Here is a 19,036-nt window from a genome sequence, read left to right on the forward strand (position 1 = left end):
GCCTGTATTTTTTAAAATTAAAGTAGGATAACAGGTTCCTTTGCTTTTTTGGGGGGGTGAGGGGGAAGGATGGCATAAAGGGCATAAAGGGAAAATAAATAAAAATACTTCTGTTGGGCTACAAGGATCCAATTGAGATAGATAACATAAATTTGCAGAGGATACTATCTGCAGGGTTCTGTGGCATCAATTAGAATGTAAATATAAACAGACAAGATGGATTTGGAGGAGTCCAGGGGATGTGGAGGGAGAAGTTCAACCCAGGGTAAGAGTTTGGCAACTTGTGAATGGCAATAGTTCCAAATGAGTCAGAGGTTTCAAGGGTATAAGGCAGTATAGAGCTGAAGTATTCAACTATAAGACTGAGAATGTGAAGGAAAGAAAATAAGATCAGAGCAGGGGTGATGTACCAAATGAGCATGAAACGAAAGAGAGGGGCAGTGGGAATAAAAGTTTCAGTAAAAATAAAGAACCTAGGGAGGGCAGCTAGGTGGTGCAGTGGATAGAGCACTGGCCCTGGATTCAGGAGGACCCGAATTCAAATCCGGCCTCAGACATTTGACACTTACTAGCTGTGTGACCCTGGGCAAGTCACTTAACCCCAATTGCCTCACAAAAAAAAGAAAGAAAGAAAGAAAAAAGAACAAAAAAGAACCCAGGGAGGGAGGGAGAAAAATTTGAAATTGGAAATCTTATAAAAACAAATGTTGAAAACTATCTCTACATGTAACTGGAAAATAACAAAATACTTTTATTTTAAATAAAGAATCTATAAAATGAAAGTGTTGGACTAGATGGTCTTTAAGGTCTTTACCCACTTTTTTGATACCATACTATTTTATGATACCACAGAGAAACTAAAAATGGGAATAAAATTTATTTAAACCATTTGTTTCAATATGGCTCAGGCAGTAAGCAGTGAGACAAGGTTGCTGACCTGCAGCATTACTAACAGGAATGCTATTGGCAGTACAGACTGAAGAGACTCTTCTCAATTTACCAAATACTCCACCACACCCCACTTTATCTCAATCTTACAGATGAGGAAATGGAAGCCTAGAGAGATTGTGAGCCAGCTCTGAAGCGTCCAGTAACCCAGGTGGGTTTCAAGACCTCTAATTTTGGTCCCATCCCAGTCTAAACTCATACTCATATAGCCATCTGGAGGAATCCCAAGAATATTCTCAGATATTTAGGTCATTGTCTATGGACAGGTAGGAATTTACGGATCCTTCAGCTATAGGACAATCATCCAGCCTATAGCTAACCAGATGTGTGGCCAAATAATTAAATCAGTAATCATATTTCCCAAACACCTTGGGGACTCACCTCTTTGAGCTGGACGAGAGGGCAAAAGGAATGTGGAATCTGAAAGTTTGTCTAGTCCTGCATCCATTCTCTCTACTTCAGATCGATGATCAGGTGCCCACTTGGGGATGAGATTGGGGACAGTGAATCCTGAGACACATTCACCTTCATAGAACCAATCACTTTGTTCATCATCCCCTGAAACAGGTAAACCAAGTTATCAACATTTAACTCTTATAGGGAGGCCAAAATGAATAAAATTTCATAATACCACATTTTAGGTAACCCTTTTAAAATGACTTATATAAGAGCCAAATATCATAGTCTCCCTTCTCATCATTAAAAAGCACATTTAACTGCATGCCTACATACAGGTCAAAATGCATCACTATCCAAGGTAGACAGTACTGCCTACCTCATATTGTAAACAAGAAGCTTCATAAACCTTTCAGAGATAAGAAAGGGTCTGAACTATAATTATTGGATGGCTTTTAAATTAGTTATTCTGTACTATATCTAGTACAGGAGAAAGGCAACTTGAAGGCTCTGATTCATAATCTGTCTTGCAATCTAAATTTTGTTGTTCCTGGAATGCAATCTATACATTCAAACTTTGTTATAAAAATAACATTCACATCTTTCACCCCAATAGTTCATTAATGGGAAATAAGCAACTTGGCACTGGCTCAAGAGGGTACCATCAAGAAATTAAGAGGAAAAACAGAATTTTAGAACTGGAAGGGATCTTAGTGATCATGTAATCCAATCTGCTCATTTTATAGATGAGAAAACATGTTCTTTGTTCAAGATCATATATGTAATCAATTGGGCAGCTAGGTGGTACAGTGGATAGAGCGCTGGACCTGGAGTCAAGAGGACCTGAGGTCAAATCTCACCTCAGACACTAGCTGTATGACCCTGGGCAAGTCACTTAACCCCAATTGCCTTAAACTTCCAGGGCCATCTCCAGTCATCCTGATAGAGATAGAGACAGAGATAGAGACAGAGATAGACCCAGATGGCTTTGGAGAGAGAGAGAGAGAGACTAGTGACTTTGCACAGCCCTCCCTCACTTAAATCCAGTGCAGTGCAAGTCATATCACCCCAATGTTACGGTGCTCTTTGAGAACAAAGGACACACAAAAATAGGTAATTGATTATTAATGACCAGACCAGGGCTGAAATCTACATCTCCTAGGTCTCAGTTTAAAGGGGAAACAAAATGTTCTCTATTCTTGAGAAAACTTCTGCCTTCCAAAACAGAAATATGATCAATTGCCTTCTCAAAACCACAGAATTACGAAATGATGGGCAGGGCAACAAAGCACTACATCTGTTACCCCAGTAACAATGTAAAGGTTAATAGATACATTAACCCTGCTATGAATTGCATCCTAGGAGAGCTACTTTGAACCTGCCAGTCATCTGAATTTAAACAAAGGATTGTGACAAAAATTAAATCTTTTTGGAAGTCTCCAAAAACCAAAGTTAATGTAACTAACAAAATTGTATCTTGGTTGGTAAATGATCTGTACCCAATGATATTCTTATGAAAGCAGGTCTGTCCATTGACCCTTCAAGAAAGGCCACCAGTATAAATGCCAAGAAAACAGGAAAGTATTAGAAGTAAAGATGATTTAAAAAGATGTTCTAAAAAAAAAAGATGCTCTGTCTCATGTATGTTCTTTATACCTTCTCATTTAAAAAAAAATTCCTTAGACTTCACATAAAGAATATTCTATGCAAATATATGTTTTAAATGAAAAATGCCAAAAACTGTTCTGAAATGGGAAGTGGTGTTCCTAAGCATTTACACAATATTGCTTCACTAGGCTAAAAGAGATATTGAGAAGTCACCTAGATCATATCCCTAACTCTACTCAGGGCTATACCTATACCACTATTAAATTTTTTTAGAAAAGTGAGAAGGAAAGGGAGAAGGAGAGGGGAAAGGGGGGGGAGGGAGAGGAGGGAGGGAGAGACAGACAGACACAGAGAGAGAGAAGAGGAGAGGGAGAGAGAGGAAGGGGGGAAGGGAGAGGGTAGGGAGAAGAGAGAGGAAGAGAGGGAGGGAGGGAGAGGGAGGGAGGGAGAGGGAGAGAGAACAATTCACAATCTCTTTTGGCAACCCAATACTTTATCCTCATTTTCATAAAGGACTTCCTAAATTTAATCCTTTATACTGTAGTCATGTCCCTTTATAATAATAATGCTTCATAAACTTGAAAAAATTTAATAGGTCACTTCACTGTTTCTCTAATAAAGGATCAAATATTAGTAGTTCTGGGCAGTATATGCAAACAGCTTTCCGTGCATGTAAAAAGGATCACGGTAGAATTACTAGACTTCACCAGGATTAAGTCAAGTGCTGAGACCCAACAAGCCTGCCTGGAAATAAGGCCCCCAAACCCAACTAAGCCATCTATGACTAATTTACCATTCCTTATAATATTCAAAGTGGCACTCACAGTAACCTATATAACATTAAGTAGTCCTGGACTAATAGAAAGGTAAGAATGTCATCTCAAATTTTAATAGACCCTTGACAGCTCTGAGGTATGGACAGGATAGTCCTACACTTTCCAAGCATAGCAGGATCCTTTCAGCTGTTAGTGGGATCTGACAGAGTAAACTATGACCTGGAAATATGGTCACTATCATTGTGTCATTAACTCCCTAGAGAGAATCCTAGAATGTTAGAGCTAATTTAAAAAAAAAAATCTAATCCAACTTCATTATATAAAGAACTGCAACCCAGAAGGGAGAAACAATATTTCCACAATCATGTGGGGCAAGCCTATGAAACAAAAAATATATCTTTTTAGGCAGTAAAAATGAAAACTAGTATTATTATTAATATATTAAATGTGCTTGCAGTGTTCCATATTATGAATTACATATTTGTAGAACAGCATGAAGATGTTTTCTACAATAAGCCAAACTCAACAAAATTTTAATTTTTTCAGGAATAAAAATATAAGGGCAATTAAATTTTTTCTATACAAAAGTAAAAAAAGTTTTATATGTCACACAATTATAAAAATTATAAAATGCTATGGACATATTTGTTTACTCAGAAAAAATAATAGCCCAAAGACCCACACCTATTATTCAAACACACTATTTAAGTACCACATTCAAAAAGAGTCACTCACATAATTACTAGACTTCTCTCATAAATACTGAGTACAACCTCAGGACTCTGAGATCAAGATTACCTTGACGACCTTCATCATTGGTGAAGAGACCTGTGTCGCTGCTACTACATACACTGCTGGTTTCACTAGAAAAAGAATAAAACAAACAAAAACTACACATCAGTTCCAGACACAGTGCTTCATGATTTCTGGAAATTTTTCATGTCTCATTTTACATGGAATATGTGAATGTAACGAAATCTTTAGATTTAAAACACTCTTCTGAGGATGCAAAACTTAGGGCAACATGTGTGTGTGTGTGTGTGTTTAGATATTTGTACATATATATAGCTTCCCCATAAAAAGACATTTGCCACCACAAAAATACTTTGTTTAGAAAGTGGTATCAATACTTAGATTTAACTTTAATTTTTAACTTTTTGTCATAAACCTTGTTAAATGCTAATGAACTCAGTATATCTTACTTTTTGCTACTATATAAGAGTAAGCAAAAACTTAAGAAACAGAATTAACCATCACCACCAAAAAAAAAAACCCAAAGAAAGTTATGACATTTTCTGAATTTTGTGCCTCTAATGTCAAGAAAGTACTAAAAGCATTCATTTTCAGAAGGGAGAAGTAGGGGGAAAAAGATACTGCCACTACTTCCACCACTACCAAATTCACTTAATTTAATTTTTGACATTTCTAATCACACCCTCATTTTCTTCAACATCACGATCATTAGCAGTGTCTGCTGCTTCTGATGAGCTGGATTTTCTTTATATCTTCAGAGATTTCTGAAATGAAGGTTTTCCTAGATTGAGATCAATTTCTTTCATATGCTGTAAATGGAAGAACTTGATGGCAAGAAGCAAGAAGAGTCATTTTGTCAAATAAAGGCTTTGCAACCTCTTAGGAAAGAGATCTATTTGGTAAAATTGCATTCTAGATGCAATGCCTAAAGATCAGAGGCAGTTAGGTGGCACAGTGACTAATAATAATGATGATGATATGATGATGATGATAGTTAACACTTATGTAGTGCTTACTATATGCCAGGCACCGTGATAAGCACTTTACAATTGTGCTGGACTTGGAGTCAATAAGACCTTAAATCAAATCCTGCTTCAGAAACTTAACTGCATGTCCCTGTGCAAGTCACATATTCTATGCCTGTTTCCTCATCTGTAAAATGTCCACTAAGGTGGCTTCCAATTCTAAATCTGTGATCCTGTGATTATATTCTACAGCATTTAAATATACCTTATTTGCCCATGGGAAAGGACACTGGTTCTGCAATGCCTCCGTTTGGTTCCTGCCTTAGGATCTTCCTTCTTGTATGACTTCAGGCACACCAATCAACCTCTCTGAACCTTTTATTTCACTTATAAAAGAAAGAATCTGAACTTGGGAGTCTCTGAAGTTCCATATGCTTCTAGATCTATGATCCTCTGGCCCTAGATCTACTTTATTTTGTAATCCAATCAAATAGAGTAATATGGCTAATATCAAATTGACTTTGAATGTTAGAGATTAGAAGCAGCATGAATAGGTAAAGTCTTAATAAATTATTTCATTTTACTATATTCTCTACTTATAAATATAAACACTGGTTCCTTTCCCATTTTTTATATAAAACCACAAATCTCAATTATGTATTACTTGCTTTTTACTAAAGGATACAATACATTTTAGCACATTAGGTTCAAATTATTCTGCTCTTTGGTCTCCCTTGAGCTTCTTTCTGTTCTCAGCCATACATTTTTTTTAAAGTGAGGCAATTGGGGTTAAGTGACTTACCCAGGGTCACACAGCTAGTGAGTGTTAAGTGTCTGAGGCTGGATTTGAACTCAGGTCCTCCTGGCTCCAGGGCCAGTGCTCTATCCACTGCACCACCTAGCTGCCCCTCAGCCATACATTTTTAATGCTTCACTGAAACTTTTCTGTAGCTCTATCACTAGTCCCCTCTATACTACAATTTCCCCCATTCCCAAAAAAACTCTCCATTATAAATGATAATAAGCATAAACATGGTCAAACTAATCAAATCTACTTATTGGCCATGTCTGAAAATACACAATTCATTCTATACCTCAAGTCCATCACACTATGTCAGGAGGTAGGAAGCATGCTTTATCATCTTTTGGAGCCATAGTTAAGCACTGCATAGATCAATCAGAACATTTGTCTTTTAAAATTGTTTTTCTTTACAATATTCTATTTATTCTATTATTTGTTCTCCTGATTTGCTTTATTTTGCATCAATTCACTTAAGTCTTTGAAGGTTTCTCTTAATCCATTCACTTTGTCATTACTTATGGTACAATAATATTCCAGCACATTCATATACTATACCTCTACCTCTCTCCCTTAGTTTCTATAATAAAAACTACCTGTAAGAATATTATTATGTATATATGGATCCTTTTCCCTCCTTCTTTTATCTTTTTAAGGTTTATGCCTAATTAGTATTAGTGGGTCAAAGGATATGCAGGTTAGAGACTTTGGTGGTATAATTTATTTCCAGAATGGTTGGACCAATTCACAGCTCGACCAATAGTGCATTACTGGGCCTGTTCTCCCAAAAACCTTCGACAATCATCATTTTTCTTTGTCCTATTGCTAAACCTCACATTTCAAGAACTATTATCAAATATTTGTGATGATAGATATCCTTGCTTTACCCCTGACTTTACTGGAAAAGTCTCTATCATTTCTCCATTACACAGAACATATGCTGGGCAAGTAATATGGTTAAAATAATTTTACAATTTCCTGCCTATATATATTTTCCATTACTAGCAACATCATTGCCAGAGTATAAAATGATCTTGTGATGATTTGGCCTATTTTTTCTCTAAACATCTAGTGTCATTTTGCCTTTCCTCAGAGCTGCTGAAAATGTTTATATACAGTTAATTATGAAGAAACTTAAGAACATTAAATGGCACCTCCTTTCCCTTTGTACAATAGCTGAGGGGCTTCTGGATCAAAAATGAAAAGAGCTATTTTCTAAAGTGATCCACCTCACAATCATGAAAGACATTTTTGTTTTGTGTATATTATTTTTTCCTTCTTACACCTGGAAGATACATCTTATATGCAAGGATGTATTTAGTTAGCAGAAACATTTTGAAATTCACATTTGAAAAATTCATTATTTGAAAAAAAATCACATTTTCTTCCTCAGAAAAATTTCCAGTTATTATATAACTATAACTTGCAGATAAAGAGGTCAAGGGCAATGACCATGAACAAAGACCTCAACAGATGATTGGAAAACCATAAATGGCATTAAATAATACTTCAAAATCACTAATAGTAAGGGAAATTTTCAAATTAAAACAACTCTAAGATGACACCTCATTCCATGCAAATGGAAAAGATGAAAAAATTAAGAATCAAGTTAATGAAAAAGAGACTGTGGTAAGACAGGCAACAATGATACAATTATTTGGTGAAGCTATGTAGTATTTCTACCACTCTAGATGTCAATTTGGAATTATGCAAGGGGGTTTAAAAAGTCACTTTCCTTGCATAATTCCAAAGTGGGTTCTACTTTCATGGAGTCTGTGTTCTCTATTTACTTTTCTCTGGGTAGGGGCAGGATACCATCTTAGTAGACTACCAGGGTGGTTTTGCTGTTGCCCAGCAGCTTCTTTCTCCTGAGAGTTAAACTTCAGGTCAGAAGTTTCATGGTATCATAGATTTAGAACTTAAAGAGACTTTAAAGTCCATCTCATTCTATAGATGATAAAGTTGGTACAGAGAAGGTAAGTGACTGGCTTGGGATCTGAGGTAGGATTTGAACCTAAGTCTTCTTTAATCCAAGGTCTAATGCTTTGTCATACCATACTGCCTCATTCCTCACTGTATTCCTGGAATGGGAGATGAGACAAGTAAGCTACAGTAGGAGCTGGGTCTATTTTATTCTGATTTTAGCCATATACACCAAGAACCCTGTTTACTCTAATGTGTTTTCATTTCTTGCCTGCTTGGGAAGTACAGAAATTGAAATGTCATTCAATTGCACAGAAACATTTGATATTGATTATAGTGAATGGCTGACAGTTTACTATGTGTACTGGTTTTAAAGTTTTTCACTTAGGTTCTTTGCTGCTTATTTTTCCCTTTGAACTCATTCAAGAACAAAGTACCTTATGAGATGCTGCTGTAGGAAGCTAATTTTGTTGCGGTGTTTGCCCTTGGTGAATTATTGTGAGATTAACCTTTGGGGATATATAACAAGTCCTATAGTTGATAATCTGATATCAACAGGGATAAGACACCCCCACACCTCCCACACACAGAGATGCTTTTCAAAATTAAACGATCAACCTTTTATTCAGTTGAAAACTTTCTGTATATTTTTTGTCTTTTCTGTTATTGACTTCCTTGGGGTATAAAGGTAGTAGGATGATACTGAAGAAATATGGATAGCCAGTCACTTACCTTCTCTGTACCGACTTTATCATCTATAGAATGAGACGGACTTTAAAGTCTCTTTAAGTTCTAAATCTATGATACCATGAAACTTCTGACTTGAAGTTTAACTCTCAGGAGAAAGAAGCTGCTGGGCAACAGCAAAACCACCCTGGTAGTCTACTAAGATGGTATCCTGCCCCTACCCAGAGAAAAGTAAATAGAGAACACAGACTCCATGAAATTGAGTTCTACTTTGAAGCAACAAGCTCACTTTAGTTCTATATATATATGGAATTGTTTAAAGGTGGGGGTGGGGGGTTTAAAAAAATGGCCTTTTAATGCCATCCTCTAATACTAAATAATCCCAGTATTCTTTCCTAAAGACCACCTGAAATACACTCACAGTAATCTTTTACAGTTTGCCCCCAGGGTACCTAATGACTTTCCTTTGAACCCTATACAAAGAGTTGATTTTAATCCATTCTCAGGAGCATAGAGGGAAGACCTTCAAATCAGGCTTAAAAAAAAAAGAAAGAAAGAAAAACAAAAAAGAAAGAAAAAGTTTCAGAAACAGTAGATAGAACCAATTTGCCATTTCTTAGAGAAAATGCCTAACTTAAGGTCCCTAATTCTTACCTTCTAGTTAAAATTTCAAAGTTCCTCTAAATTCTTAAAACTAGAGTAAAGTGTAAGACATTCTCTCCAGAATAGCCTGCTCTTTTACCTAGAAAATCTGCCAATCCTATCACATCCCTTTTGTCCACTAATACCTATAAGATTGAAAAAGGAAAGGACCAGTTTAAGGCATCTATATCACCTTATAAGGATTCACATCTCATTATCTTCAAGAGGTGGTAGTGGTAGTAATAGTAATAGTAACAATAATTAGCAATAGAAGAAATTAGTATTCTGATTATTTACATATAAAAAATGCTGATAAACGAGTTATTAAAGTAAAATGAGTACACTTAGAAAAACAGCATTGGGGGCAGCTAGGTGGCGCAGTGGATAGAGCAATGGCCCTGGAGTCAGGAATACCTGAGTTCAAATCCGGCCTCAGACACTTAACACTTACTAGCTGTGTGACCCTGGGCAAGTCACTTAACCCCAATTGCCTCACTAAAAAAAAAAAAAGAAAGAAAGAAAGAAAAACAGCATTGCACATTTTAAAAAATAAAAATGGGATGGTTTTGTGAACATATTTTGATTCTATAAATGGGACCTTTTTATCTAATAGACCTAAAGTTTTCACTGCAAACAACTATATAACTTTATAAAATTTTTAAATAATCCGGTATTTCTATTCAAGATGCCCAAAATTCTGAGGTGCTACTATGCTTACAAAAGCAGAAAAATATATAGAAAAATATCATAGAACAGCATCCCCATTTATAGGATTGAAAAACAGTAGCTTCTAGCTGCTACATATGTCCCTTTTCCTAGCTCCAGTAAGCACTGATTAATGACCTCCACTTGCAAAGAAGGCTACTTACCTTAACCATGAAATAATGAATGCTATTGATTCAACAAGCTACTGCTATAGAGTGTTATTGATCACCCAATCTTTGGTTAAAATGGTCCTCATTTAGCAATTTCTGTGTCGCAAACACCTAGAGCAAAGCATGCTCATAATTAAAGAGTTTGGGGGAGTTTAAGTGAGAGGTGATGGACAGAGAGCTTAGCTTTCATCCATTTATTCCTGCTTCTGAACTATTGTTTGTGTCAGAAGGGATATTGATTTTCTATAAAAATAAGAAAACAAGAGGCAATGCAGGGCTGCAGAAGGTCAGCCTGGGCTACAAAAGGAGGGGTAGGCTTAGCACTCTGTCTCTGTCACTTGCCTTCTAGGAGAAGGGAATATTTTCTTTCCTGTGAAATTGGCCTTTAATACATCACTTCAGGAAGGCTCTTGGCTGCTACTTCAGGCCATCACCAAACCAATTCACTTAACCCAAGAGAAAAGAGCTAAACTACACATTCAGTGGGAACAACTAAGTTGGTATGTTAGCCCAGGACCCTCTGATTAAGCTGTGTGAATCAACTATTAGTTGTTGCTGAACACACTGAAACACAAACTGCAGGAAATTTGATAAAACACATCTTTTATCCCCTCCCCCCAAAAAACTTAGTCATAAAATCTACATACATATAAATATTATGTGCGTGTATATATATACACATGCAATGACAAATAACCAAATCTCTATCCTATATATGTGTGTACATATATGTGTATGTATAAATAACCTGCATAGACACACACAGACATGAATATACAATAAAAGATACATGATTGTTTTCAGTAGCTAAAAAAAAAGAACTGTTTGTCATAGGTAGGTAGGATGGTAGAGAAGGGAAAGAGAAAAAATAGAAAGAAATCAAAATGATCCCATATTTAGTCAATCCCAAAAATGCACTTAAAGAAGTTGGACAAAAAAAAGCCTTCAAATAACTGAGTTATGTCAGCATAAAAAAAAAAAAAAGCAGTGCCTATTTTTCTTTAAAAAGTTCATCTAAAAATTACTAAAAGTAACAAACAATTTATCATGAAGTTATCATGATTTGAACTATTTTTGCTAATTCAGTTCAACAATGTAGAAAATAAAGTTACTAATATTTGAAATCTAACAATGAGGCAAGATGGGCAGTTCTGGAAAGTCAAATGGTTAATACTTGGTTAATAGCTTAAAACTTCCATATTTTGAATCTAACTGATAAGGTAAGCAAAAGGGGGGGGGGGGAGCTAAGTGGCACAGTGGATAGAGCACCAGCCCTGGATTCAGGAGGACCTGAGTTCAAAGCCCACCTCAGACACTCGACACTTACTAGCTGTGTGACCCTGGGCAAGTCACTTAACCCTCACTGTCCCAGCCAAAAAAAAAAAACTGTAATGGGGGGCAACTAGGTGGCGCAGTGGATAAAGCACCGGCCCTGGATTCAGGAGGACCTGAGTTCAAATCCAGCTTCGAACACTTGACACTTAATAGCTGTGTGACCCTGGGCAAGTGACTTAACCCTCATTGCCCTACCAAAAAACAAAAACAAAAACAAAAAACAAAAAGTAATGGACACATTTATCATTAACAAAAAAAATTTTTTTACAAATTTTAACTACCAATATTTTGACAGAAGCCTCTTGAATAACTATAAAATTCCATCCTAGGGTTCCTTTCTAATAACCTAGGAGAGGATAGAGGACTGTAGGTAAGGGACATTAAATAAAATTCTGAGAAGTGTCAGGAACAGGAAGCTCTTGCTAGCCCTGGTTCTGTCTATATACCAGGGATAGCTAAAACTGGAAAAGAAGAGTTATTTCCAATATAAAAAAAAGAAATGTGTTCCTGACACATCCTCAAATCCCTGAGAATGATAACCATAAAACTGTTTTCAAGACAAACTTTGTATGCAACAGCTCTAAAATAAGTCACAGGTTTTGCAAGGTGGAACGTACAAACCTTTTCCCTTCAAATAATCCTGACTTTCAGATAACCAAGTATATGATCAAGACTAAAGCCCATCAGATGAAATAAATGTGCTTATGAGTCAAAATGGAAGGGAAGAGAGACTAATGGAGTTGACATATTAGAGGCTCCACATCTGGAAGCTAGATTGGAGGGGGAAAAAAAGTGGTTGATCTAGAACAAGGATCCTTAACCTCAGGTTTGTGAACTCTTAAAAAAAGTTTGAAAAGAATATCTCAACATAACGAGTTTCCTTTATAATTCTACATGTTTTATGTTATGTATTTAAAAATATTATTTTGAGCAAGTACCCATAGGTTTCACCAACCTGTCAAAAAGGGTCCATTACACATAAAAGGTTAAAAACTCCAGGTCTAGGGCCTAGATCCTAAGTAATAAAAAGAAAATAAAGCAGAAAAAGTTGAGTAGAAAAAAAATAATTGTATCTATATGTAAAATAGTCTAAGAAATAATCAATGTAAAAGAAAAAATGTCAAGGATAGTTTTTAGAAAAAAATAATAAGGAGCAACTAGGTGGCGCAGTGGATAAAGCAACAGCCGTGGAGTCAGGAGGACCTGAGTTCAAATCCGACCTCAGACACTTGATACTTACTAGCTATGTGACCCTGGGTAAGTCATTTAACCCGAACTGCCTCAAAAAAATAAATGAAAGAATGAATAAATAAATAAATAGCTAAGAATTTTTTTTAATGGTGCAGTGAGTAAAGCACTGGCCCTGGATTCAGGAGGACCTAAGTTCAAATCTGACCTCAGACACTTGACACTTACTAGCTATGTGACCCTGGGCAAGTCACTTAACCCCCACTGCCCCACAAAAAAAAAAAAAAAAAAGAAAAAATCATAAGCTATTATCCCAAAGTACAGTGATATTTTATCAGTAAAAATTAAAATTTTATGTTTGCTAAAAAGAGCTATAAAAATAACCAAGAAGGAAAAAAATTTGGATATGTCAAGAGAGTTTCAATAATGGGAAAGAGAAGAAAAACTTAACAAAGAAAACTGTTTCCTAAGGAAACTACAGAATTCAAACACATACACATGAAGATGGGTAAGTATTTAAATAATGCATTCATGGAAGGGAAGGAAAGTCAAACTGTGAACTCTCCTAGATATATTTCTGAAGACTACAGAATATAAGGTTTGGTGAATTAAGATGCTGGGATTAAAAACCAATCAATAAAAATAATAGACCAAGCACAAAGCAGCTTTTCTTGTTCCTGATACATCCTACCCTGAAATTCCCCATGATCTATGCCTACACTTCAGAGACAAGTTTTGGAAAAGCAAGGTCCTAGCAGAGGTCACAAGTCCTGCAATGTGAAAAAGTTTAGGCTGAGACAGAAAAAAGGCTTATGGAAGACATCAAGTTGAATCCCCTTCAATAGGAGTTGTACCTACTGCCCAGGCACTAGGCTCCTAGTTCTAGTAAAATGGTTAAGAAAAATTATGCTGACATGTTAGCCATTAAATTTAATATGAAAAAGCTAATAGGAGCCAATGTTGTTTTTATTTTTAATGCTTTCTATATATAGAAAGAATTTGATGGTTTATATTTGACATTGATACATATTTAGATAATCCACGTGTTTCAGCAACTTAAAACTCAGGCATTTCTTAATAATTCATACTATGTAAAAATTTTGACATAAAGAGTAGCAGTCTTGTTTTTGTTTTGGGGGGGGGGGTTTGCGTGGCAATGGGGGTTAAGTGACTTGCCCAGGGTCACACAGCTAGTACGTGTCAAGTGTCTGAGGCCAGATTTGAACTCGGGTACTCCTGACTCCAGGACCAGTGCTCTATCCACTGTACCACCTAGCTGCCCCAAGAGTAGCAGTCTTTAAAGCCAAATTCAAAGTTTCACATTATAGGCACAAAGCTTCTCACACCTACAAAAACATGCTCATAGGTACAATGCATAAGATGGATGGTTTATGAATATCAACTCTTGTCACTAAGAGCATTTAAGAAACCTGGAGATATCTAAACTGTTGGTTAACATAGGACTACAAAATCAAAACTGCAGAAGTAAATTTGTTATGAAAGACTTGCACAAGAGCATGGGTTTGCACTTTGGAAAAGGTTAGTTGGAAAAACCTTTGGTTTGCCTCACCATTCTGACATGTTCTCATCAGAGCCCTGCTTTTGTTCATCAGCTTCACACTCCATTCTTTCCTTCCTGACCGATTTGCTAAGGAAAGTCCTATTTTCTGTGGTCTCACACAACCCATGGCCTGACGAAGTCCAGGGAGCATTCTCCTTCCAACGAGACAGCCGCTGCTTCTTGGCAGATTTGAACCTGCAACCTCTCTCATAGCTCCAATCTGACACCTTGAGTTTTTGTTGGAGGCTAGCAGCCACTTCTGAGGTCACCCGCTTCACCTTCCTCCTCCGCCTCAGTGGTCTACAGGGTGCGTTCTCAGTAAATGAGTCTGATTCATGCCAGGAGTGTTGCTTACTCTTTAAGGTGGCATTGAGAGCTGGATGTCGTTTGGCCACCATTGTGTCATCGGAGTCACTGAAGTTGGTGACTGCAGCCACTTCCCGGCAGTCCTTCAGAGCCTCATCCAAGCTAGATTCCGAGGCCTCACTATAGCAGCAGGTATGTTCTGCTAAGTGGGTGAAGTCAGACCGCCGTTTCCGACCCCTCCGTTTTCGAAGTTGTCGTCTCTGCTGTCGAGGGCTCAAAGCCATCTCCTCCCACAGTTCATCTAGCTTATTTTGCTCTGATGTCTGCTCCAAGGCCGAGGCCAAGTCATGCACCAGCTCATCCATGAAGCCACGTCTGCCAAAAACAAGAATTTCAAAACAAAATAAAGAATTAAGTGAAGCAAATAGTGTTGTACATACCATACTACCATGATATATACTCACACACCAAAAATAACTTCAGGCACTGTAAATATACCCTTACCTAGAAGGGGAAGATGAGAGAAGTCACCTTTCATTCGAATGCACTCCAACTCCTTTTTTACAATCTTTCCTCTCCTCTCCCTAAAAATCCTTCTAAAAATATGTGGTTGGTACATGCTCTATGCCAGAAGGGTGCATGGTTTTAAAAAGAAGAGCCACAGAGTTTCACATAAAACAGGAAGAAGCACAATAAAATGGAAAGAGCACTAAACTTGGAGTCAGAAGACTTGCTGGGTCTTTTGTAAAATGGCATCTTTTGTGAGAATGACAATTAATATAAAGGTATTATCTAGCAACTCAGGAAGGAGAAAATTGCTTAATATTAGCACCCAAGAATACAGGACAATATAAAAAACTACTTAACACCACCCACTCTTTAAGAATGCTTAAAAGGAATTGAATAATTGCCAACATTTAATTTTCTCCTAAACGACATTAGCATCCTTGCCAATTACAAGTCTTATTGCTACCAAAAACAAACGATCAAAAAAAAAAAAGAAAGAAGAAAACCCTACATACCAACAAACAAAACCAGGCTAAATATAAAATTGAAATGACATTATTTGTATGGTACTAAACTTTTGGCTTAAGATTCCTGAATAATTTGCTTTTCTGGACTTTCTTTTTATTCACACTAACTCAAAATAATGAGACAATTCACACTGGCTTAAACCACGAATTGCAGTGGAAGACAACTTCGCATTCAAGATGTTCACGAGAGCAGTGGGTAGGATCTATTTTTAAAAATTCTAACAGCTTCTAACAACTTTTCGACAAAACAACAATACCATTTCTCCAGAGTGCAGGGGGAGGGGGCGGGGGAACTAAGTTCCAGCCCCCTTTCCAACGTATATCATTGGTAAGGGAGGCCTTGAATTAGGAAAGAGAGGGATATTATTTAATGTTTTATTATTCCTGATAAGCATTTTAAGCACAAGTTTACAAAAAAACTTAATGCTTACCATCATTCTTAGAGGTGGGGATTATTAGTATTTTTCACAGTACTCAAATGTATCTGTGATCACATCAATTTAGACATTTCCTCTAAGTCATCCGTGCCTGCCCAACCTCTGCAACTCTTGTTTATGTCCTCCCATTAAGATTTCCAAAGAAGAGAACCCTGTGTGCTAGAGGGCCTTCCTTGCTTTCTCCTGACCTCAGAAGAATACTCATGGGGCATTCCTGCTGTCTACCCCATTATCCCTTACCCTCACCACCTAACCAACCACCTTTTTCTATCATACATTTCCTTAATGACAACTCATGAAACAAAGTATTCTGCTACCAGTGTATGATTACAAGACTTTAAAATTACAAGACTTTAAAATCATTCCCTTTTCATTATGTGGTCAAGACAACAAATTCTATGTAGAATGCCATCTATTACAGCAACTGGCAGAAGATTCAAAGATGTAATTACCAAGAAGATTTTGTTTCTCTGACATTCAAATTATCAAAATGGGGGCAGCTAGATGGTGCAGTGGATAGAGCACCGGCCCTGGAATCAGGAGTACCTGAGTTCAAATCCGGCCTCAGACATTTAACACTTACTAGCTGTGTGACCCTGGGCAAGTCACTTAACCCCAATTGTCTCACTAAAAAAAAAAAACAAACAAACAAAACCGAACAAATTATCAAAATGTATGAAGAGCCAAACAAAAAATGACATTTTACCTAAAAATATTAAAGTAGCAGAAAGTCACTGGTGTCCTCAAATCCAAACAAGATAAAAGAAAAGAGGAAGGTATTCCTATAACCTCACTGACCCCAGAATGAGTTCATTGCTCTAAAATCTCAGGCTTATTGATTGTGCAAACTTCAATGCATATACTAAGTCAAACTAGAAAAGTTTAAAATATGTATTAAATGCGTAAATTTAAAACATATATTTAAAACATTAAATATGTATTTAAAATATATATATTTCCTAATGGAAGTGCCTTAGGAGTAAGTGCCCTTTCCTCCCTCAAATACAATGGCTCAAACAGGTGATGTCGGAACCTCCAGTCTCAAGTGTACTGAAATCCAAAGTAAACACACATACAAGACCAAGGGTAGCATCCCGTCAAAGTTAAGAACTGAAGGTGTTTGACGGGGGTGGGGAGGGGAATGGTGGGAGACCCTGGAGGAAAAGAAGATCCTGCTCCTCCCAAGGCAGACCCAGAGGTCTGGGGTTCAGTATTAAGGGGCCCGCCATGGACTCAGTAGTGAGCAAAGAGATACTGTTTCAGCTCAGGCTACTAGCATCGACAGGCAAGTCCATGGGCAATCAGTTTCACCACCCACCCTCCCCCAGAGTGCAGAAGGGTGAGGGTGGGTGGACTAAATATCAACCCCTTCCCATCCCATACCTTGGGGAAGGGAGGCCCCATGGCCCAGAACCTGGGGAAAACAGTGAAAGGAAAGGGGGAAGGCGGGGAGAGGAGAAGATAGGAGAGGGGGAGGAAGAAGAAGAGGGAGAGACAGAAGGGGAAGGAGGAAGAGGGGGAAAGGAGAATGATGGAGAGGGCAAGGAGGAAGAGGAAGGTGGTGACGGAAGGGAAGGAGGAAAGAAGACGAGGCAGAAGGCAAAAGGCGTTGCCTAGGAAACAGGGCCGGGGCCCCCTCTCGAAGCCTGGGACGTCCAGGGGAAGGCCCCAGGACACTGACAGCCCAGGCCCAACATACCAGCGGCCAACCCCGGATCCCCACCACCCCTCCTCGGGGTCCGCCCACCACCACCGCCGCACACCTAGGGGCTGCCTCGCAGGACTTTCGCCATGGTCCCCCAGGGGTCGACGTTCCGGATCCGAGAAAAAGACGCCTGGGACCCGGTGGGACCCGGGGCCCCAGGTTCCCGCCCACCTCCCACTCACCGGCTGCCGCAGCCCCCTTCAACGGCCACCGCAGTTTGGGCCCCGTCTCTCCGCGGGGGGTTCCCTCTGTGACCTCATTTCCGGTCCTGGTCAGCGGTGGGGAGGAGCAGGAAGAGGAGGGAAGGAGGAGCTGGGAAGAGCAGGCACGAAAAGTCCCTCCTCCTCCCCTCCCCTCCCCTCCCCCATGCTCCAGCCCCGCCCGAGCGCTTCCTCGAGACCGCCTGGCACAAGGGGAGACTAGCCGAGGCCTCTGAGGGGAAAAGGGTTCCGAGGGAGTCACGTGCGCTCCGCCCTAGGGGCGGGGCGACCCCTGCGCTCTGACCACGCCTCCTGGAGTTTCTGGGCCCCCCCAGTGAGTGTGGAGGTGCCCCAACCCTCTCAGTTCTGGGAGGCACCAGGAAGTTCCCAAATTGTTAAGATGTTTGATCCTTGCTCCCTTTTTAAAAGAAAGCACATTGGGCCGGACTGGGACACCCTGAGTTTAAGTAACTTGTCCAAGACATGTCCTGAGCCTAACTTAAGAGCTGTGTGACCCTGGGCAACTAAATCACTTAGCCTCTCTGCCTCAGTTTCTCTTGAGAAACTATTAAAGGGCCTTGTACAAGTCTCTTGGGCCTCCATGAAAAAAAAAATTACCTTCTCCCTTTGAGTCAGAATATGAAACTGTTTTACATGAGTAAAGTAACTTTGCAAACCTTAAGTATTACATAAATGCTATTATCAATGCCAAGGACCTCAGAGACTATTTATAACAAGACCCCATTTTACAGAGCAGGAAACAGAAGGTCCTAAAGTGGTTAAATGACTTGGACAGAATCCTGCTTCCTGAGCTTACTAAGCAGTGAGATCCAAGGGCAAGTCACTTTAACCTCTCTTCTACCTCAGCTTGATCATCTGTAATAATGATAACTTCTCC

At 38.5% G+C, this 19,036-nt stretch overlaps 1 protein-coding gene across 1 annotated transcript in view; it reads right to left on the bottom strand.

Annotated features, from left to right (window-relative positions):
* The window catches only part of GPATCH2L (G-patch domain containing 2 like), a 67,291-nt gene extending 49,171 nt beyond the window's left edge, over positions 1-18,120 (bottom strand). The window contains 4 exon segments of the mRNA XM_043987881.1: positions 1,330-1,506; positions 4,527-4,591; positions 14,466-15,137; positions 17,997-18,120. Coding sequence (XP_043843816.1) covers positions 1,330-1,506; positions 4,527-4,591; positions 14,466-15,127 — 904 coding nt within the window. The 5' untranslated portion in view covers positions 15,128-15,137; positions 17,997-18,120.
* Between the last annotated feature and the right edge of the window lie 916 nt (positions 18,121-19,036).

This window comes from Dromiciops gliroides, chromosome 2 (assembly GCF_019393635.1).
Source record: "Dromiciops gliroides isolate mDroGli1 chromosome 2, mDroGli1.pri, whole genome shotgun sequence".
NCBI classification, from domain to species: domain Eukaryota; kingdom Metazoa; phylum Chordata; class Mammalia; order Microbiotheria; family Microbiotheriidae; genus Dromiciops; species Dromiciops gliroides.